We start from the raw sequence: 17,602 nt of genomic DNA on the forward strand, positions 1-17,602 counted from the left end.
ACCTGGCTTCCAAAGCTACTATTGCTCGCTGGATCAGATCGGCAATTTTGGAGGCCTACCGGGTTAAGCATCGAGTGGCCCCTCTGGGGATCAGAGCGCACTCTACCCAGGCAGTGGGTGCCTCCTGGGCGGTACGCCACAGAGCCTCCGCGCTGCAGCTTTGCAAAGCTGCAACCTGGTCTTCGGTTCACACGTTTGTGAAATTCTACAAGGTCCACACCTACGCTTCGGCGGACGCCAGCCTAGGTAGAAGGATCCTGCAGGCAGCGGTGGTGAGTCCACTGGCCTGATGGAAGTTTGTTCCCACCCCAGGGACTGCTTTGGGACGTCCCATGGTCTCTGTGTCCCCCAATAAGGCGAACGAGAAAACAGGATTTTTGGGTTGCTTACCGTAAAATCTGTTTCTCAGAGCCTTCATTGGGGGGACACAGCACCCTCCCATGTTCTACAGCTCCTGTTCTTACTTTGGTTACAGTTGAGTTGTTTGAAAACAGAACAATCAACCAATCTATTCTGTTACTTCTCCTACTGCTTTCTCACTAACTGAGGAATTCCCTGCCGGTCGGTGGGGTGTACACTGCGGAGGAGGAGCTAACCTTTTTTTGTGCATAGTGTCAGCCTCCTAGTGGCAGCAGCATACACCCATGGTCTCTGTGTCCCCCAATGAAGGCTCCGAGAAACAGATTTTACGGTAAGCAACCCAAATATCCTGTTATCATTTTCCCCTCCTAGGGTACTTTCCGAGTCTGGCAGTTTCCTCATAGTCCTGTATTCGCTCACCCACAAGGAGCCAGAATACTACGAGTGCCTTCCGTGTATTGGCCACGTGCCGCTCGGCTTTCAGTTGCTGACATGTGAAGATGCATTACATCTCTTTAAAGTAAGTGGCCACTTACAATGAATAAGTCCCATTACAAGGCTTTAGGAGAGGGAATTTTTTATTAACATTATTATTTTCAGAATGTGGAAGCTTCAAAGCAGTCGCACCTTCAGTTTGAGCTTTCCACTGAGACCCAGAATGCAGAAGCTTACCTGTTTAATGAGGTCTCCAAGACTATGTCCACGGCTGTGTGAGTTTGTTTACGTGCTTTAGTTTATTGATTAATATTCGCTTTCTGTCTGATGCCCATGGGATGGATATTCTGGTTCCTCATTCACTTATTTACATCCTTTTTAGATTAAAACCAAACACGTCTCCCAGTAAATTATCTGTGAGCGACCATGATTCTGGCGTAGAAGATGAGGATTTTTCTCCTAGGCCTTCTCCTCGCCCTCACCCATCCTTTCAGCAGGTAAAAGCAGTGATGCCCATGTAATAAAGATGTTTCAAAACTAAAGATTGTGTAACATCCAACCCTTCATCTCTTATGTTTATCTTCTGGAGAGATGGTGCCTGCCCTGAAGTGAACATTGGAAAACTGTAAAGAAGTTGGATGTTCTTTTTTTTTTTTTTTTCCCACATAGTCTATTGATATGAAGTACCGTATATACTCGAGTATAAGCCGACCCCCCCCTTAATTTTGCCACAAAAAACTGGGAAAACTTATTGACTCGAGTATAAGCCTAGGGTGGGAAATGCTCCATAGATTGTTCCCCCATATGCTGCCCCCATAAGAAGCTCCTTAGATTGTTCCCCCATGTGCTGCTGCATGTAAAAATAAAAAAGATGACATTCTCACCTCTCCGTCGCTGGGTGTCAGGTGCCGGTGTCACTGCTCACCTGTCCTGCGTCCATGGCTGCTCACCACTATCTGCACGTCATCGGTCAGTGACGTTCAGACTGCAGGGGGCGCGGCGTGCACTAACCACGTCACCGCGCCCTCTGCTGTCTGAAGTCACTGACCGATGACAGCAGCAAGCAGCCATGGACGCAGGACAGGTGAGTATCGCTACACTTACCCGTCCTGACGTTGTCTCTTGAGCCCCCAGCTTCTCCGTGTTCTCTCTTCCTGCGTTCAGCGGTCATGTGATACTGCTCATTAAAGCTCATGAATATGCACATATTCATGAGTTTTAATGAGCGGCACCACGTGACCGCTGAAGGCAGAAAGAGAGAACGCGGAGAAGCTGGGGGCTCAAGAGACAGCGTCAGGACGGGTAAGTATGACCTGACACCCCCGCCCCCCCTCACCCTCCGACCCCATGGTGTATATGACTCGAATATAAGCCAAGAGGGGGACTTTCAGCCCAAAAAATTGGGCTGAAAATCTCGGCTTATATTCGAGTATATACGGTAGTATATATAAAAAAAAAAGCCTAATCAGACCCTGCAAATTAAAGTGCTGGTGGTCCCTACCTGTCCTGCAATGATAACCTTGCATCAGCGGTCAGACTGGCAGTACATAGCACGTAAAAAGGTGTGAATTCCAGCTCTGTAAAAAAAAATAAAAAAAATAAAATTCAAGATTAAAACAGATTCCAACAAGGCAACGTGTTTCGAATGCACTTTGTCTGAGTTATGTAACAATATAACCCTTAAAATCTGTATACATGGTTATAGCCAGTGAGTATGTCCATACAGATACCGTGGTAAAGGCATAAACGCACAAATGGAAAATGTATGCCAAAGGTGTAAAATAAATCGCACACAAAAAAATTAGAGTATTAATAATGTAACATTAATGTCTTTGCGCATTTTGAGACCGTCAGGATGGCAAGTGGTTGTATATCCGGAACCCCTGACGTGTTAGGAGGCGTCTTCTGATGTTTCCTCCTCTAGGTGATTTTTTTTTTTTTTTTTTTTTAACTCCCGATGCCTCGTACACTGAATGGTGTTAACCCTCATTCATGGTGAGCGGCGACATGTTTAGACGTATGGGGAAAGAGTACGATGTGAACTGGTGGAACAAATCATATCAGTTAAATAAGCGAGCATGAAAGTTGTTATCCTCCTAATAAATTGCAGTTATCATAATATACAGCACTATGTACTTACAATTGCTCATTTTGCCTTTCTACCCAGATATTTGTTCTCTTTTCTCTCTACTATGTAGAAACAAAGTCGTCTCTGTTCCCTGCTTGAATCATTCCACTCTTCAACTCCTCCCACTTCCCGAGACTTTTGCAGTGACTTCTGACTCATGCAGAGAAAATTGACCTCCTGTTTCTACATAGAGCCTAGAAGGATTCAGCTAGTCCGTTATTAATCTTGTGATGCCATAGACCTAATGGAAAAAAAGAATTGGCCAGGTAGAAGAGAAAATGAGCAATTGTAAGTACACGGTGCTATATAACTAATCCACTGCAGTGTCCTGTACATGAGATGAACGACAGGTTATCAGGAGAACTATACTACATTTCTAGTTGGAGGTGTTTGCTAATCTTATTATTACATCTACATATTAGTATAGGATCTTGAAGATGGGAATACCCCTTTAATTTGGTTGAATTGTGATACACTGTAAGGATTAAACTGGCTTTGTATTTTATCACAGGATTTAGCTCTAAGATCCTGTCTGTTCTTTTGCTGTACAATATTAGAGGCCCTATCCGAAATCCAGGGAGGGTAACATCCTTTTTTTTCTAGTTTGTCACGGAGCTGCTCTAATTCTTGGGCCAATTTGTTGCTATCACTGCAGTTGCTCTTAATGCGTTTACATTTTTCTACTGGAATTGCTTTGATTGTTGCCTAGGATGACTATGAGCATGAAGAATAAAGAAAAAGTAGATGTAAGAGTAGATTTATCACATACACCCTCCAATTGTAGATCTAAGAAGGAAATCTTGGAAGAATGAACAGTAGAAGTAAAAGACAAATTACAGTGATTGAGGTATTTGTATAAATTCCGGTATGCCAGACACATCGCCTGTCCAAATGAAGAGCAAATCGTCTATGTATCTGCCATACTAGAACAAATGGGAGGCAAATGGATTATTACTACAGTAGAGAGTATCCTTCCCGGAAAGACATTACCAAACTTGCCAATGGAGGTGTATACTCAGCTCTCATGGATACTCCCCTACATTGTAAAAATTGGAGAAAAAAAAATAATTATCGAAGAAGAAAAAAAGTTAGGGGCTGATGGGGGTGGAGGGTCTTATTCCTGATGCTCAAGATGAGGATTGGGAGGAGGTTCTTGAGTCTTCGATTGGGGTGTCTCCATCGATCAATTATAAGATGATTCAATTATATATGATACACCAGTCATATTTAACCCAGTCACGCCTCTTCATGATGGGTCGACTCCAGTCCTCGGATTGTTTGAGATGCCACTCAGTGGAGGCAGACTTTATTCATATGGTTTGGAATTGTCCTGTTATCCTCTCCTACTGGAGTGAGGTGACATCGTTACTGACTTCACTAGTACAAATCCCGATCCCCCTTGCCCGCTGGTCTGTTTATTCGGGGTGTTGGACGGGGAGATGTGGGGACACTGTTAGACTTTTCTTGAGGGAGACACTTTTTCTGACTAGGAAGATGTTGGCACTACGTTGGATGGGTGGTGCACATCCTTCTCTCAGAGCATGGATTGAATTGGTAAATTCAGTTATACTGTTTGAACGAACGCTATATCAGAACCGGGGCTGTCCGGGGAAGTTTGATAAAATTTGGGATAGGTGGAACTCCTCTCATCTCACCATTCTAGTGCGTAGTGGTTCAGTACCACCGTAAATACTATGGTTAAAATAGTTTAGGTTACCTTAGGGCATCAAATGGTTATTAAAGGGAATCTGTCATCCATTTTTTTTGCCTATCAGCTGCGGCCACCACCATAAGGGGCTTATCTACCGCATTCTGTAATGCTGTAGATAAACCCCCGATGTTACCTGAAAGAGAAGAAAAATGAGTTCGATTATACTCACCCAGGGGCGTTCTGGGTCCGGAGGGAGTCGCGGTCCGGTCTGGCGCCTCTCAACTTGCAGCGATGACCTCTTGCAGATTACTGCATTGCGCAGGCGCTGGAACTCTTCTGGCGCCTGCGCACTGCAGTAATCTGCTCTGTCCTCAACAGGGCAGAGCAGTGAGCCTGGACAGCGACTGCCAGGAATGAAGAGGACATCATCGCTGCAAGATGGGAGGCACCGGACCGTGACTCCCTCCGGACCTGTGAAAAATGAGGATGAATGACCTCATGGAGATCAACATCCAACACTGCGGAGACACCATCACATGTTTCTCAACGTAGTGATTCTAGAGCAATGCTCCCATCCCTTATGGGAAATGTGTAAAAACATGCAAAACACAAGCCGCGGAGACACCATCACGTTTCTCTACGCAAGCAATGACTAGCCAGGTCTTTCATCGGGAAGGAACAACCACGGGAAGGGCAGTCTCCAATGAAGGAAACCACCTATGCCAAAACATGGTATCCATCCACAGACAGCTGTTTTTGGGTATTGCCCGTCATCAGTGTAGAGTAGGAAACTGGCTAGTAGGAGCAATGCCTAGTAAAAGACTGTGAAAAATGAGGATTAATGAACTCATGGAGATCAATATCCAACACTGCGGAGACACCATCACATGTTTCTCAACGCAGTGATTCTAGAGCAATGCTCCCATCCCTCCGGACCTGAAACAGACCCAGAACGCCCCTGGGTGAGTATATTCTAACTCATTTTTCTTTTTCAGGTAACATTGGGGGCTTATCTATAGCATTACAGAATGCTGTAGATAAGCCCCTGATGCCAGTGGCTCCAGTTCATAGGCAAAAAAATTGATGACAGATTCCCTTTAATACTACATAGATATGTTTGGCAAAGTTAGTAGTAGTTATAGGATAATTAGATATATAGTGTCATTTTGAGATGTATATTACCAACTGGTTTATTAACACTGCGACAATATTTGGACTTATGAGCTCAATATGGACAAATGCATCTGTATCACTTTGGCTGTATTCATGTGTGTATGTTTTATGGTTAATAAACGAATTTAAAAAAAAAAAAGTCATGAGAAACTGCGTAACAAAAATGTAAGAATGTAAATCGGAGGCTTAATCCCTATATGTAGCGAGACGGAATTTGTGCTCATTAATAGCAATGTCATGGAGTATTGAGGTATAAAGAGCGATGACGTCTCAAGTCAACCATGTGAAGTCGCTTGGCCATGTGTCGTCTGCAGATTGTTCCAAAAAATCTCTAGAATCCTTGAGGAAACGCGGGGTTCTTTGGGATAATGGAGCAAGGAGTCCAACTGTCCAGTAACTCGCCCTATGCCCAACACAAAGGGCCTGATTGGCGGAGGGTCAATAGCTTTGCTCACTTTAGGGAGGACATGCAAAATCGGAAAACAGGATCCTCCACTTTGAAATAGTTTCTTTGTGTTTTGGTGGGAACTCCAAAAGAATTTGTCTCCAATGATAGGCTCCTTAGCCTGAAGTCACACAGCATAGAGGTTGTTGTTCAAGCAGGAGGAAGTGGCGCCTGGCAGGGAATAGAGCTGGAGTGACAGAGGCTTCAGATCTACCATAGCCTCATTTGCATGTTAATGTAAACGTTGATTTCTCAGTAATGGAGGAATGGATTGGCCATGTCAAGATATTACTGGCTTGTCTTTGAAAGCGCTACATGCACGTGTAATCGGTTTGGGAGGAGGGGGTTGAAATCCTTCTGATAGTCATTCACTCTAAAACAATATAACATGCTGTGTCTTATTCTTACCACTAGGGGGTGCTGGTGTATGCATGATTACTTCTCCTATAGCAGGAACTGTAAAATAGTTGAGGTCCTAGATGTGATGGCTGCCTGTACAGCTTCCTTAGTAGTTATGGGTAGCATTTTTCTACTGTTATATGTATCAGCGTAGTCCACTGTTTTCGGGGTGGTTGCATCTATGACAATGAGGTTACCTGCAGCATACAGCATTTCGATAATTTCTGTTCAACTGTATTCAAAGTAAATTATGTTGTATTCAAGCATATGTTAAACCTTCATATATATGATATTGTGTATATATTCTCATTACAGGCGACTAAAATCCACCCGAGTGTGCCGGAGCTGTCTCTAGTATTTGGGAGTGTTGTAGAGCCAAGAGCTGGCGTTCAGCAGATCAGTAGTAAGAAGGTGCCACCGTTCTCCTCTACACCAAAAACTATCAGTCAGGTGCCGAGTGCATTGTGTCCAAATAACAACCCACATGGGAAGGAACACTTTACAAAACCATCGCTCCTACCCTATAAGAATGCAAAGAGCCAAGTAACAAAAGCATCAAAAGTGTGGCCAACTGCAGCAGATAAAGGAAGCCCTCATCAGAACACCAAGGGGCCGACGAGAAGAAACTCTGCCTGCTCGTCATCCTCGTCTCCTCTGTCCACACCTCGTACAGGCTCTTCCCCAGACACTTCGGTTCATCAGGTCAGAGGTGCGGCCGACCTTGATCTGAGCTGTAACATTAATGGATCGTGCCAGGAGCAACCCGTGCTGCCATCTGCTCCTTTATCCAGGCAGTCTCCCCTGTTGCATACTCCCTCCCACAATGTGACTTTCCCTCTTCCACCAAAGAAGCTTGCCGAAATGCCACAGCAAACTCCAAACTATGCTCCTTGCCATCCAAGCAATGTTTGTAACTGTTGCCATAATATTGCCCCAACTCAGTGTCATCCTGCAAGTTCTTGGCCGGTGATGAACGCTTATATGAACCATTGTGGTACTGAGAGCTCATCAGATTCTCCCACTTACCCAAACATGAGCTGTCCGACTGTGTGCTGCAATACCGTGTGTGTCAACAATTGTCAAAAAGGCTCCTCCAGAACAGGGGGCTGCCTGTTGCCTCTAGAGAATGTGATGTCACCAGGCAGGAGGGATTCTTTACTAACGAATGTGTGCAGTCCTCATTCCTGCCAGCATAGTACACCGCCAGTGATGCCCGCAACAAACGGGATGTTGGGATTGTCTACAGAAGCTTACCGGCTCCTAGCCGAACAGGACAGGCAGCTGAAATTGCTTCAAGCTCAGGTTAGTTGACGTTGATTTACCTACTAGTGCAGAAACGCTTTTTCTGCCATGTGTCTGGCCATAAGGTAACTGATTGCAGCAGGACCCCAATGTGTTTGGCCATAAAATAACTGACTGCAGCAGGACCCTCGTGTCTGGCCGTGAGGTAACTGCAGCAGGACCCTCGTGTCTGGCCGTAAGGTAACTGCAGCAGGACCCTCGTGTCTGGCCGTAAGGTAACTGCAGCAGGACCCTCGTGTCTGGCCGTAAGGTAACTGCAGCAGGACCCTCGTGTCTGGCCGTAAGGTAACTGCAGCAGGACCCTCGTGTCTGGCCGTAAGGTGACTGCAGCAGGACCCTCGTGTCTGGCCGTAAGGTGACTGCAGCAGGACCCTCGTGTCTGGCCGTAAGGTGACTGCAGCAGGACCCTCGTGTCTGGCCGTAAGGTGACTGCAGCAGGACCCTCGTGTCTGGCCGTAAGGTGACTGCAGCAGGACCCTCGTGTCTGGCCGTAAGGTGACTGCAGCAGGACCCTCGTGTCTGGCCGTAAGGTGACTGCAGCAGGACCCTCGTGTCTGGCCGTAAGGTGACTGCAGCAGGACCCTCGTGTCTGGCCGTAAGGTGACTGCAGCAGGACCCTCGTGTCTGGCCGTAAGGTGACTGCAGCAGGACCCTCGTGTCTGGCCGTAAGGTGACTGCAGCAGGACCCTCGTGTCTGGCCGTAAGGTGACTGCAGCAGGACCCTCGTGTCTGGCCGTAAGGTGACTGCAGCAGGACCCTCGTGTCTGGCCGTAAGGTGACTGCAGCAGGACCCTCGTGTCTGGCCGTAAGGTGACTGCAGCAGGACCCTCGTGTCTGGCCGTAAGGTGACTGCAGCAGGACCCTCGTGTCTGGCCGTAAGGTGACTGCAGCAGGACCCTCGTGTCTGGCCGTAAGGTGACTGCAGCAGGACCCTCGTGTCTGGCCGTAAGGTGACTGCAGCAGGACCCTCGTGTCTGGCCGTAAGGTGACTGCAGCAGGACCCTCGTGTCTGGCCGTAAGGTAACTGACAGCAGCAGGACCCTCATGTGTCTGGCCGTAAGGTAACTGACAGCAGCAGGACCCTCATGTGTCTGGCCGTAAGGTAACTGACAGCAGCAGGACCCTCATGTGCCTGGCCGTAAGGAAAATGACTGCAACAGGACCCTCGTGTCATGGTTCCACAGTTTAAAATGGAACAGATCAGAGTAACCCTGTGTTCTGTGCAGGGTTTCTACAAGATTTACTTCACTGGGGTGGAGCAGGGGGAGACCTTAAGATCTCTTGATTACTCTCATTTCGATGTTTACTGTTCTTTTGTGATCATGACCTTGTGCGCAAGGTTGTCTAATCTGTCGTCTTGTGTCCGCCCTGCAGATTCAGCGCTTGTTAGAAGCCCAGAGTAATTCCAAGGAGGCTACTTCTCCCCAGACCTTGTCTTCCACACAGAAGGTGGCAGAATCCGTAGCCACAGAAACAGAAGAAGCCGAGCACTTGAGAAAAAACAGCGTCAGCATAGCCGTTGGCACAGGTACCATTTATACTAGTTTTTGCAATAGTTCTGTCATTGCAGGAGTTTGTACGTTAAAATAGAAGCATAAAAAGGAAACTTCTATTTCTTCAATGTTGATCTGTGGTGGGTCATGGTCCTCGCCACATTCCACAAAATGGTTTGGCACAATTATCTTAAAAGAAAAAAAAAAAAAAAAAACACACGATTTTTTATTTTGAACTAATTAGAAATTCATATAGAAGAAACATACATGAACTGTAGATACGTTACTAGTTTTCCTTTTATGGAAAATAGTTTTTATTAGATCTGTAAATGTGGTGGCTTTGGTGCTCTGTTGGTGTGGCCAAGTGCTCATCAGCGATCATCCTCCACACATCCCCTTAGGCCTGTTTCACACTTCCGTTTTTGTGTCCGCCAAACGGATCCGTTTCCGTTTTTTTGACGGAAACGGATGCCAACGGATCCGTTTTTAAAAAAACGGATCCGTTTTTTTGACGGATCCGCGGTAACCGTAATGGAAGTCTATGGGACAAAAAAAACGGATCCTGCAAAAAATGGCGGATCCGTTTTTTTACGGAAAACAACGGATTTTGACGGATTTGAAAAAACGGAAGTGTGAAACAGGCCTTATGGTGACTGACGGAACTCGCTTTGGGGCGCTACCTCGTCTCAATCTCCATCCTCGCGCGTACACTTCAGGGGTTGAGAGCACATGCAGTGTCAGTGTGCACAGGTACGTTCTCATACCTCTCTTGTGTTTAGCGGGCGGCCGATGCTGACAGGCAGATGAGAGTGCCCTTCATGAAATGTCTAAATATTTCAGTCTGAGTTTTGGGGGGACAGCAGCAACAGCATACCTGCGGCAGAAGAGTATTCACAGCTTCCATCTTAATTGGGGTCCTGAATTGATGAGGCAAGCGCTCAGATTCCTCAATTTATATTACTAAACGCTTAGTGAGGCTTTAAAATTTGCCCTAGTTTTTTGAAGAAAGTGTGGAAAAAATAACTAAAGATCTATGCTGTTCTTGGGATTTTGACACAAGTAACGTGAACTGGCCAGCAGGGGGCAGTATAAGGCCAGCAGAACGTATATAGTTTTGTGAATGAAAGCAGGCTAGGGCAGCTCGCTGCTGGGGGGACTAAAAGTATCAGTATGCAGCTTGTAAATATAGGCGCTCTTGAACAATGTACCTGGTAGATACTTCTAAATGTATTTATATATACTGTGTATAACTTTTTTAGAATTTTTTTTGTGGTAGCTTCTTTTTTTAAGGGTAAATTTACACCTCCTCTACCCAGCTGATGCTGGAATACGCCGTGGATTTTCCTTACCATTACTGCAGCAACTTTTTTTATGAGACCCCCATCCCTGCTGCCCCCATCTGACGTGGGGGCGGCCTCCAGTGTTCTCTTATGTATCCTCTCTATATATCGCTCTGATCATGGCTGTATGTATTACCCTCCTTCTAGGTGCAAGCTTGTACTGGAGCCCTCCTCCATGTCCTGAGGAAGAGACGACGATGGACAAACAGGATGAGTCTGCCCTCTGTAAAGAACTGAGCGCCGCCGTGAACAATGAGCAAGATGCGAGCCGCAGCACCATCGCTTCCTCCTTACAGGCTGTAGACATCTATAGCTTTGCAGAAAGCAGTCAGCTGACAGACTGCGGCGACCCCTCTCCTGCCGCACCAGCACCGTGAGTAGCCTCCACCGAGACTCTTCCTATCGTAGGACAACTAGTTCCTCATCTCCCAGGCAGTCCTCTTGTTTTCAGTCATTGTCCGTGCAGACGCCAGATTTGGGTAACTGCGCTGATGGCTGCATCCTTCATCTTCACTTTTCTGCAGTGTTCAACTTTCTTGCAATTAGAGGAGAAAAACGTGGGGTTTGATTTGGTTAAAAAGGTTTTTTTTTATTGATAACAAAACTTTTTTTGATTTTAAAAAGAAAAATATGTACAAAATTCAAAAAGACAGTTCACAATCGATGATTTAAAAAAGTGTACGTATAATCAGATGTCAGTCAATCACCCCTTGAGAAAGTGAATGACTTGAAGAGTGAAATGTGCGTCGAGGACTTCATTTTTTTTTTTTTGTTTTTTCTGGTAACAAACCTAGCTGACTCCAGTAATGGGTAAGGTGGTCTCTCCTTTTACTTGTCAGTAAACTTATTTGATGCAATGGTGGATACTTCGTGACCACTTTGGTCACCATGTTTGGAAACTCCACACGTACCCTGTGGGTAGACTTTGACATCTATTTATACTGTATGTACACTTTTATCAGCAATTTGTTACATCTCTGTCTGTCTTTTTGCATTTTGTACATAATAATTTTCTATTTAATAAAGTTTTGTAATCCATAAAATAAATCTTTTTAGCCATTCATACTCCAAGTTATTCTCCTGTTTATACTTTGTTATTTTGGAGCAGTTCACTTTTTTTTGTGTGTGTGTGTGTGGGTATTTTCTATATTGTGGCATTATCCACATCCATTATCCTAATAATAATAATAATAATAATAATAATCTTTATTTTTATATAGCGCTAACATATTCTGCAGCGCTTTACAGTTTTGCACACATTTTCATCACTGTCCCCAATGGGGGCTCACAATCTGAATTCCCTATCAGTATGTCTTTGGAGTGTGGGAGGAAACCGGAGTACCAGGAGGAAACCCACGCAAACACGGGGAGAACATAAAAACTCCTTGCAGATGTTGTCCTTGGTGGGATTCGAACCCAGGACTCCAGGCTAACCACTGAGCCACTGTGCTGAAATAAATTATCTTTTTAATAATAGGTGTTTGTGTGTATCTAATAGTTTTGCAATTACTTTGCATTTTTAATATTTATAAAATTCCCATCCAAGTTCTTTATCCGAATATTTAAGTAAATGTCTATTTGTCAGGAAAAGTGAATTAATTGCTCCCTTTTTTGATTTTTCTCCTTTCAGCGTTTGCAGCACAAGGAAGGAATCCTGCTCTCCTCAGCCAAAATATATCGACAGATTGTTGGGCAATGCCAGCCTGGGAACCGCAGGGAACCCAAATTGTGCCGACCAGCCAGGTCTGCCCCCAGAAAAGTTCTATAAAGACTTACTGGTAAGGTTTTTATTTATTTATTTTTTTAAACACTCTAATATTTTTTTTTCTTATAACTTCTGTCAGTAAATTATTGGTACGTGTATTGATGATTATAGTAAGACAACACACTCTCCTTATATTATATATACAATGAGGAGACCATAATTTAGAAAAAAAGATATTAAAGTAATAGATATATACGATCTGATGGATCCTTGTGGTGGGAGTTCTCATTAATTTGGATGGGATATTTACCGTAATATCTGTTTTTGTTTCCCCCCCCCCCCCCCCCCAATCATGGCCTTTTCGTCATTATGAACCTTTTTTTATGCACAAAAGTAAATTTCTCCTCGTACTAGCAACCCATGGTTGTAGATGACTGTGTTGTTTTATTACTCACACACATCATGCAGCCATTACATAATTATCAATAATGTCATAAGACTCCTAACTAAATAATGCAGAAATTACGCTTTATATATCACGCTCTGGCATTTAATAGGATCACGTAGCATGTCGGAGGGGGTTCTTCGTTGACCCTCTGTGATGTCCGGCCTAGATACCTCGGCACCCTGTCGGCTTGTGTATTTGCTGTAGATGTATGTAGCAGCCTATAAATGCCCTGTATGTCCCTAATCTTTGGGATGAGTGTTGGCAGCTGTACATACAGCCACATGCAATAATGAGTTATTACGGGGATTAACCCTTAGTGTAACCCGAAGTGTCGATCTTGTAAACCGGATCACTCGCTCTTGTTTTGACGTTAATTCTACGTAATTTATTTCCAGAGTCAGGTTAACCATTTATTGAAGAGCTCAGCCAGTGAGAGCGAGTCCAGAGACTGTGAATCTCCCGCAGAGAAACCCAGTGAAAATCTAGCAGCTAGGAACAGCCATAAGGAGACTGACACCGTAGTGAAGGCCACGATGAAGCAGCTGCGGTCACTAGGCGTGAACATGGAGCAACAAACCTCAGACACGAAGCCGAGCAAGTCCGATAGTTCGGATAACGCCTGGTAATGTCGCAGCGCGGTATAACGTCTGCCCTTGTTTGGTTCTTGGATAACGGCTGTTTTTGCTTACTGAGATACCTCTTTTCGGATTTGTCGACCCTTTTACGTACAGGCATTCGGTGCATCCGCCAGTGGTGTGACTATGGCCGTGTAGTGTCTCTTATCTGATCACAGCGATGAGATTCATCTAAGGCAGCTTCCTCACATTCTAATTTTGATGTAGTTTATGATAGAAAAAAAGCATATTGCACAGGGCTGTGGAGTCGGAGTCGTGGAGTCGGAGTCGGTGCTCATTTTGGTGGAGTCGGAGTTGGAGTCGGTATAAAATGGACCGACTCCGACTCCTAAAATATATAATAAATTGGGTACAGTAATTCAATGCAGGATGTGCTGAATATTTTTTCATAGGAGTTTGGGAAAGTTATGAAATGTCCTATAAATGGCTGTTCTATTCCTGATCTAAGGCTACATTCACACACAGCGTTTTTCCTGTGTTTTTTGAGGATACGTTTTTCAGCTGCAAAAGCTGATCATCTTTTTAAAAAACTGCATCACCTGAAAGGTTTTTGAGCTCATAGATAATGTTTTCAATAGCAAAAGCAGATTAGAAATCTGCTCTATCCATTTATCCATATCTGTCTATCCATATCGTATCTGTACCAAAAAGAATGAAAACCGGGTAGTACACCAATATATATTCTGTTCTATCTAAATATCTTGATTATTGGATCATAAAAATGATTAAATGTCTGAGGTTCACATTGTACTACAATAAATTTTTCACTTAAATATAAGCAATATGTGTGGGAGTCGGAGTCGGAGTTGGAGTCGGAGTCGGTGTAAGGGAAATTGAGGAGTCGGAGTCACAGGTTTGGCTTACCGACTCCACAGCCCTGATATTGCACCAAATTATGGGTTTTCACACCATGCCTTTTTTTTTTTTTTAATTATTATTATTATTATTATTATTAACTGAGATTTATGAAATCGGAAAACAAATTTTTTTTCTCACGTCTGCGCCCGCTCATAAACCTCATTTTTTTTATTTATCAAACTTAAGTGTCATGCCTTTTTTTTCTTTAAAATTTAATTACTCCATACATTTGCCCAACGGCATATAAAGACATTTTCAGTATTTTTAAGACAGACTGAGCAAAATGCACCAAACGTTTTTTTTATGCGCTTTCATTTTTTTCTTTTTATTCCATAAATCCAACTCTGCCATGTCATTTGCCGCTGTACGGGAGCTTGTGTTTTTTTTGTTGTAGGATTACTCGCATCAGTTATGATTTAAGATGATACCAAAATTATATACGGTATATATTTTTATTGTAATGGTGGGGAAAAATTTGGAAAATTTTGCCTAAACTGTGACTTTTTTTTTTCTTTTTCCATTGCTGGAGCTTTTTTTTTTTTTTTTTTCTTACCTTTTTATGTGTCAAGCTGATGTTTTTATCAATACCATTTTAGTTTACTCACAATATTTTAATGGCTTTTTTAGTGCATTTTGGGGGAAGGTGCAGTGACCTAAAAACAGCAATCCTGGCTTTATGATTTTTCCTTATTGCATTTATGGTATATAATTAGGTAAAGATATTCGTATATCTTTATATCTAGGCTTTATTGGATATGGGGATACCAAATAAATCTTGCTGGACTATTGGGATGTTTTTTACCCACGCTATATATGGTATATGTGACCAGCACCTATTTTCTCTGCTCTCGTACACCGGCCTGGGCTGCGGAGAACAGTCCCAATACTTTAGATTACTGACACGATGATCCTGACACCGTAAAGATCGGGCTTCTAGTGTGTGCGCCATGCTTCTCACTGACCCTTAAAATAATGGTATCTTTTCCTTACATTGTCTTCTTCTCTCTGCAGTGTTCTTGCCTCCATCAGCCCGGAGGCGGTCATCCCGAGACTAAACTACATGTCATTTACTAATATCGGCTTAAGCGGCTTCATCCCTAACGGAGTTGACCTGAGCATGGAAGCGAACGCCATTGCCTTGAAGTATCTGAGCGAGTCTCAACTGACGCAGCTGTCTCTGAACCATGCAAGCAAAAACAAAGCATCGGATTCCTCCTCTCTTCACAATCTCCTTCCTGGGAACCCGGAGAAGAGCACGGCGGGTCTGAGCGTAATTTCTCTCAACAACATGTCCTTCGCCACTAAGAAGTACTTGAAGCGTTATAACCTGATCGAGAGTAACGACAGCAGCGACGACGAGGCCGACTCGTCATTAGAAAGCCGCCACACGGGTGATAGAAACTGCAGACTGTCCCCCGATGTGTCCCTGAGTGACGGCACTCTGGAGTTTATGTCTCGCCCTAATTCACACCGGAGACTTTCAGACAAGGAGATTTTAGATCCTGCTAAGAACATGGAGGCAAATACCTTAAGAAACACAACTAACGAGGTATCCGGTTCTGAGGAGAGCTCTCTGCCGTTCTTAAAAGGTCTTAATCACAAAGCAAAACTTTCCTCAGGAAAGAGACACCCCGAAAAGGAGAATGGAAGAAGCCCCCCGCTATTCACTGCAAGGGAGTCTATTAAAAAAGGCCCCGGCAGCTCAACGGGAGACATCTTGGATGTCAATAGACTTCGCCAGCTTCCAAAATTATTCTGAGCGACTACTCAGGAGCAGGACTGGTCCAGCAAATATTCCTTCCTATGGAAGTAAAGGGCCTGCAGAACGGAGCCATTCACTGAGCACACGGCTTCACTGTATTGATTGACCCAACGTTCGGTAGCGGATTACTCTTTCATAATCCTGTTGGAACATAATGGGACAGATTGATACCAGATATGAAGCATCGTTCTCTGGGGAACCTCCTCTATCCAGTGCTTATTGGTATTTGGGTTAACTACATTAAAAAGCTAGTCCACCGGTGGCAGAAATATTGGGAAAGGATCTCGCATGGGACCTTGGTGCGTCACAAGGATTTTAGGCTGGAGCGTCTTTGACGTCCACAGACCACTTTGTGACGCCACTAAATTGCAGGTGAATGGGGTTGCAGGGTATTTTGACCGTAAGAAGCAAGTTGTAAAAAATTCACCTGGTTCCGGATATTTCAGACTTGCTTATCACAGTCGTGGTACCCTGCCCATCACAATACCGTTCATAATGTTGTGACATAGCCCCGGCATGAAACAATCTTCGACTAGATGGCAATTTTAGCCGTGACGTCAGAATTCCTCACTCTCCTCTCCGGCGTTTAATAACATGTAAATTGCATTCAGTTTTAAATGTTTACATATATATCTAATATATATAATGAATTTGACTTAGAGTTTTACAGCCATCACTGGATGATCAGGTCTCTTTTTATCCAGTCCTTTCATCATGTAGACAGCTTACGTCCTCCGATCATGTCCATCACTCGACCACGTAATGTTTCCAGTTACTTATGACTTGGCGCCTTTCAGATTTTGCACTTGTACTTTTTGGTGTGTCTTTGTTTTTCGTGTGTGTGACTGAGAAAGCTGTTTATCCAAATGCTAAAATCTATTTGTAACTAGAGTCCCAAGTTTTATTTAAATTTTGTGTTATATATATATATATATATATATATATATTTAATTTTTTTTTTTTGTTTGAAAATATTTTATATTTTTTAATAAAGGTCGAGAAATTTTAACATTTTATTTTTTAAACCAAATAAGAACATTACTTAATGGTATTTTATACAGTAGTGTTGAGACGTGCCGTGTATATAATACTGGACTCCACATGCCTATCTGTCTATGCTGATCTAATATAATCCACCACAAATGTACTTGTATTTATAGCCTTTTATTCTTTCTGGGACTAACCTGTTGACCTATACATAGGAGCAGAAATGAGCTGATCGAAGGGGGTGCTAGACATTGTGCCCCCACTGATTGGCAGCAACTGGTGTAAATGGGATATGGAGCAATGCAACTCTGAGCGCTGCACGGTGGCTGTTCTTAAATACTACACCTAGTCTTCCCTTGGCCACCATACACATATACGCTCAGTGCTGCTGGTGCATGTGTCATTGGAAAGTGGAATAAGCTGAAAGAATCAGGCATGTTAAAATTAATTATGCCCAATCATTCTTTTCTGTAGGGAGAAG

The 17,602-nt window shown here is 43.8% G+C and overlaps 1 protein-coding gene across 1 annotated transcript in view; it reads left to right on the top strand.

Moving 5' to 3' along the window:
* STIL (STIL centriolar assembly protein) overlaps window positions 1-17,281 on the top strand; it is a 52,957-nt gene extending 35,676 nt beyond the window's left edge. Inside the window, exons 9-17 of the mRNA XM_073544371.1 lie at window positions 733-880; window positions 961-1,070; window positions 1,178-1,292; window positions 6,907-7,893; window positions 9,268-9,421; window positions 10,874-11,099; window positions 12,357-12,504; window positions 13,275-13,501; window positions 15,384-17,281. Coding sequence (XP_073400472.1) covers window positions 733-880; window positions 961-1,070; window positions 1,178-1,292; window positions 6,907-7,893; window positions 9,268-9,421; window positions 10,874-11,099; window positions 12,357-12,504; window positions 13,275-13,501; window positions 15,384-16,131 — 2,863 coding nt within the window. The 3' untranslated portion in view covers window positions 16,132-17,281. The remainder of the gene's footprint in view (window positions 1-732; window positions 881-960; window positions 1,071-1,177; window positions 1,293-6,906; window positions 7,894-9,267; window positions 9,422-10,873; window positions 11,100-12,356; window positions 12,505-13,274; window positions 13,502-15,383) is intronic.
* Window positions 17,282-17,602: the final 321 nt, after the last annotated feature.

This window comes from Dendrobates tinctorius, unplaced genomic scaffold, assembly GCF_039654945.1.
Source record: "Dendrobates tinctorius isolate UK_male_01 unplaced genomic scaffold, ASM3965494v1 ptg000138l, whole genome shotgun sequence".
Lineage (NCBI taxonomy): Eukaryota > Metazoa > Chordata > Amphibia > Anura > Dendrobatidae > Dendrobates > Dendrobates tinctorius.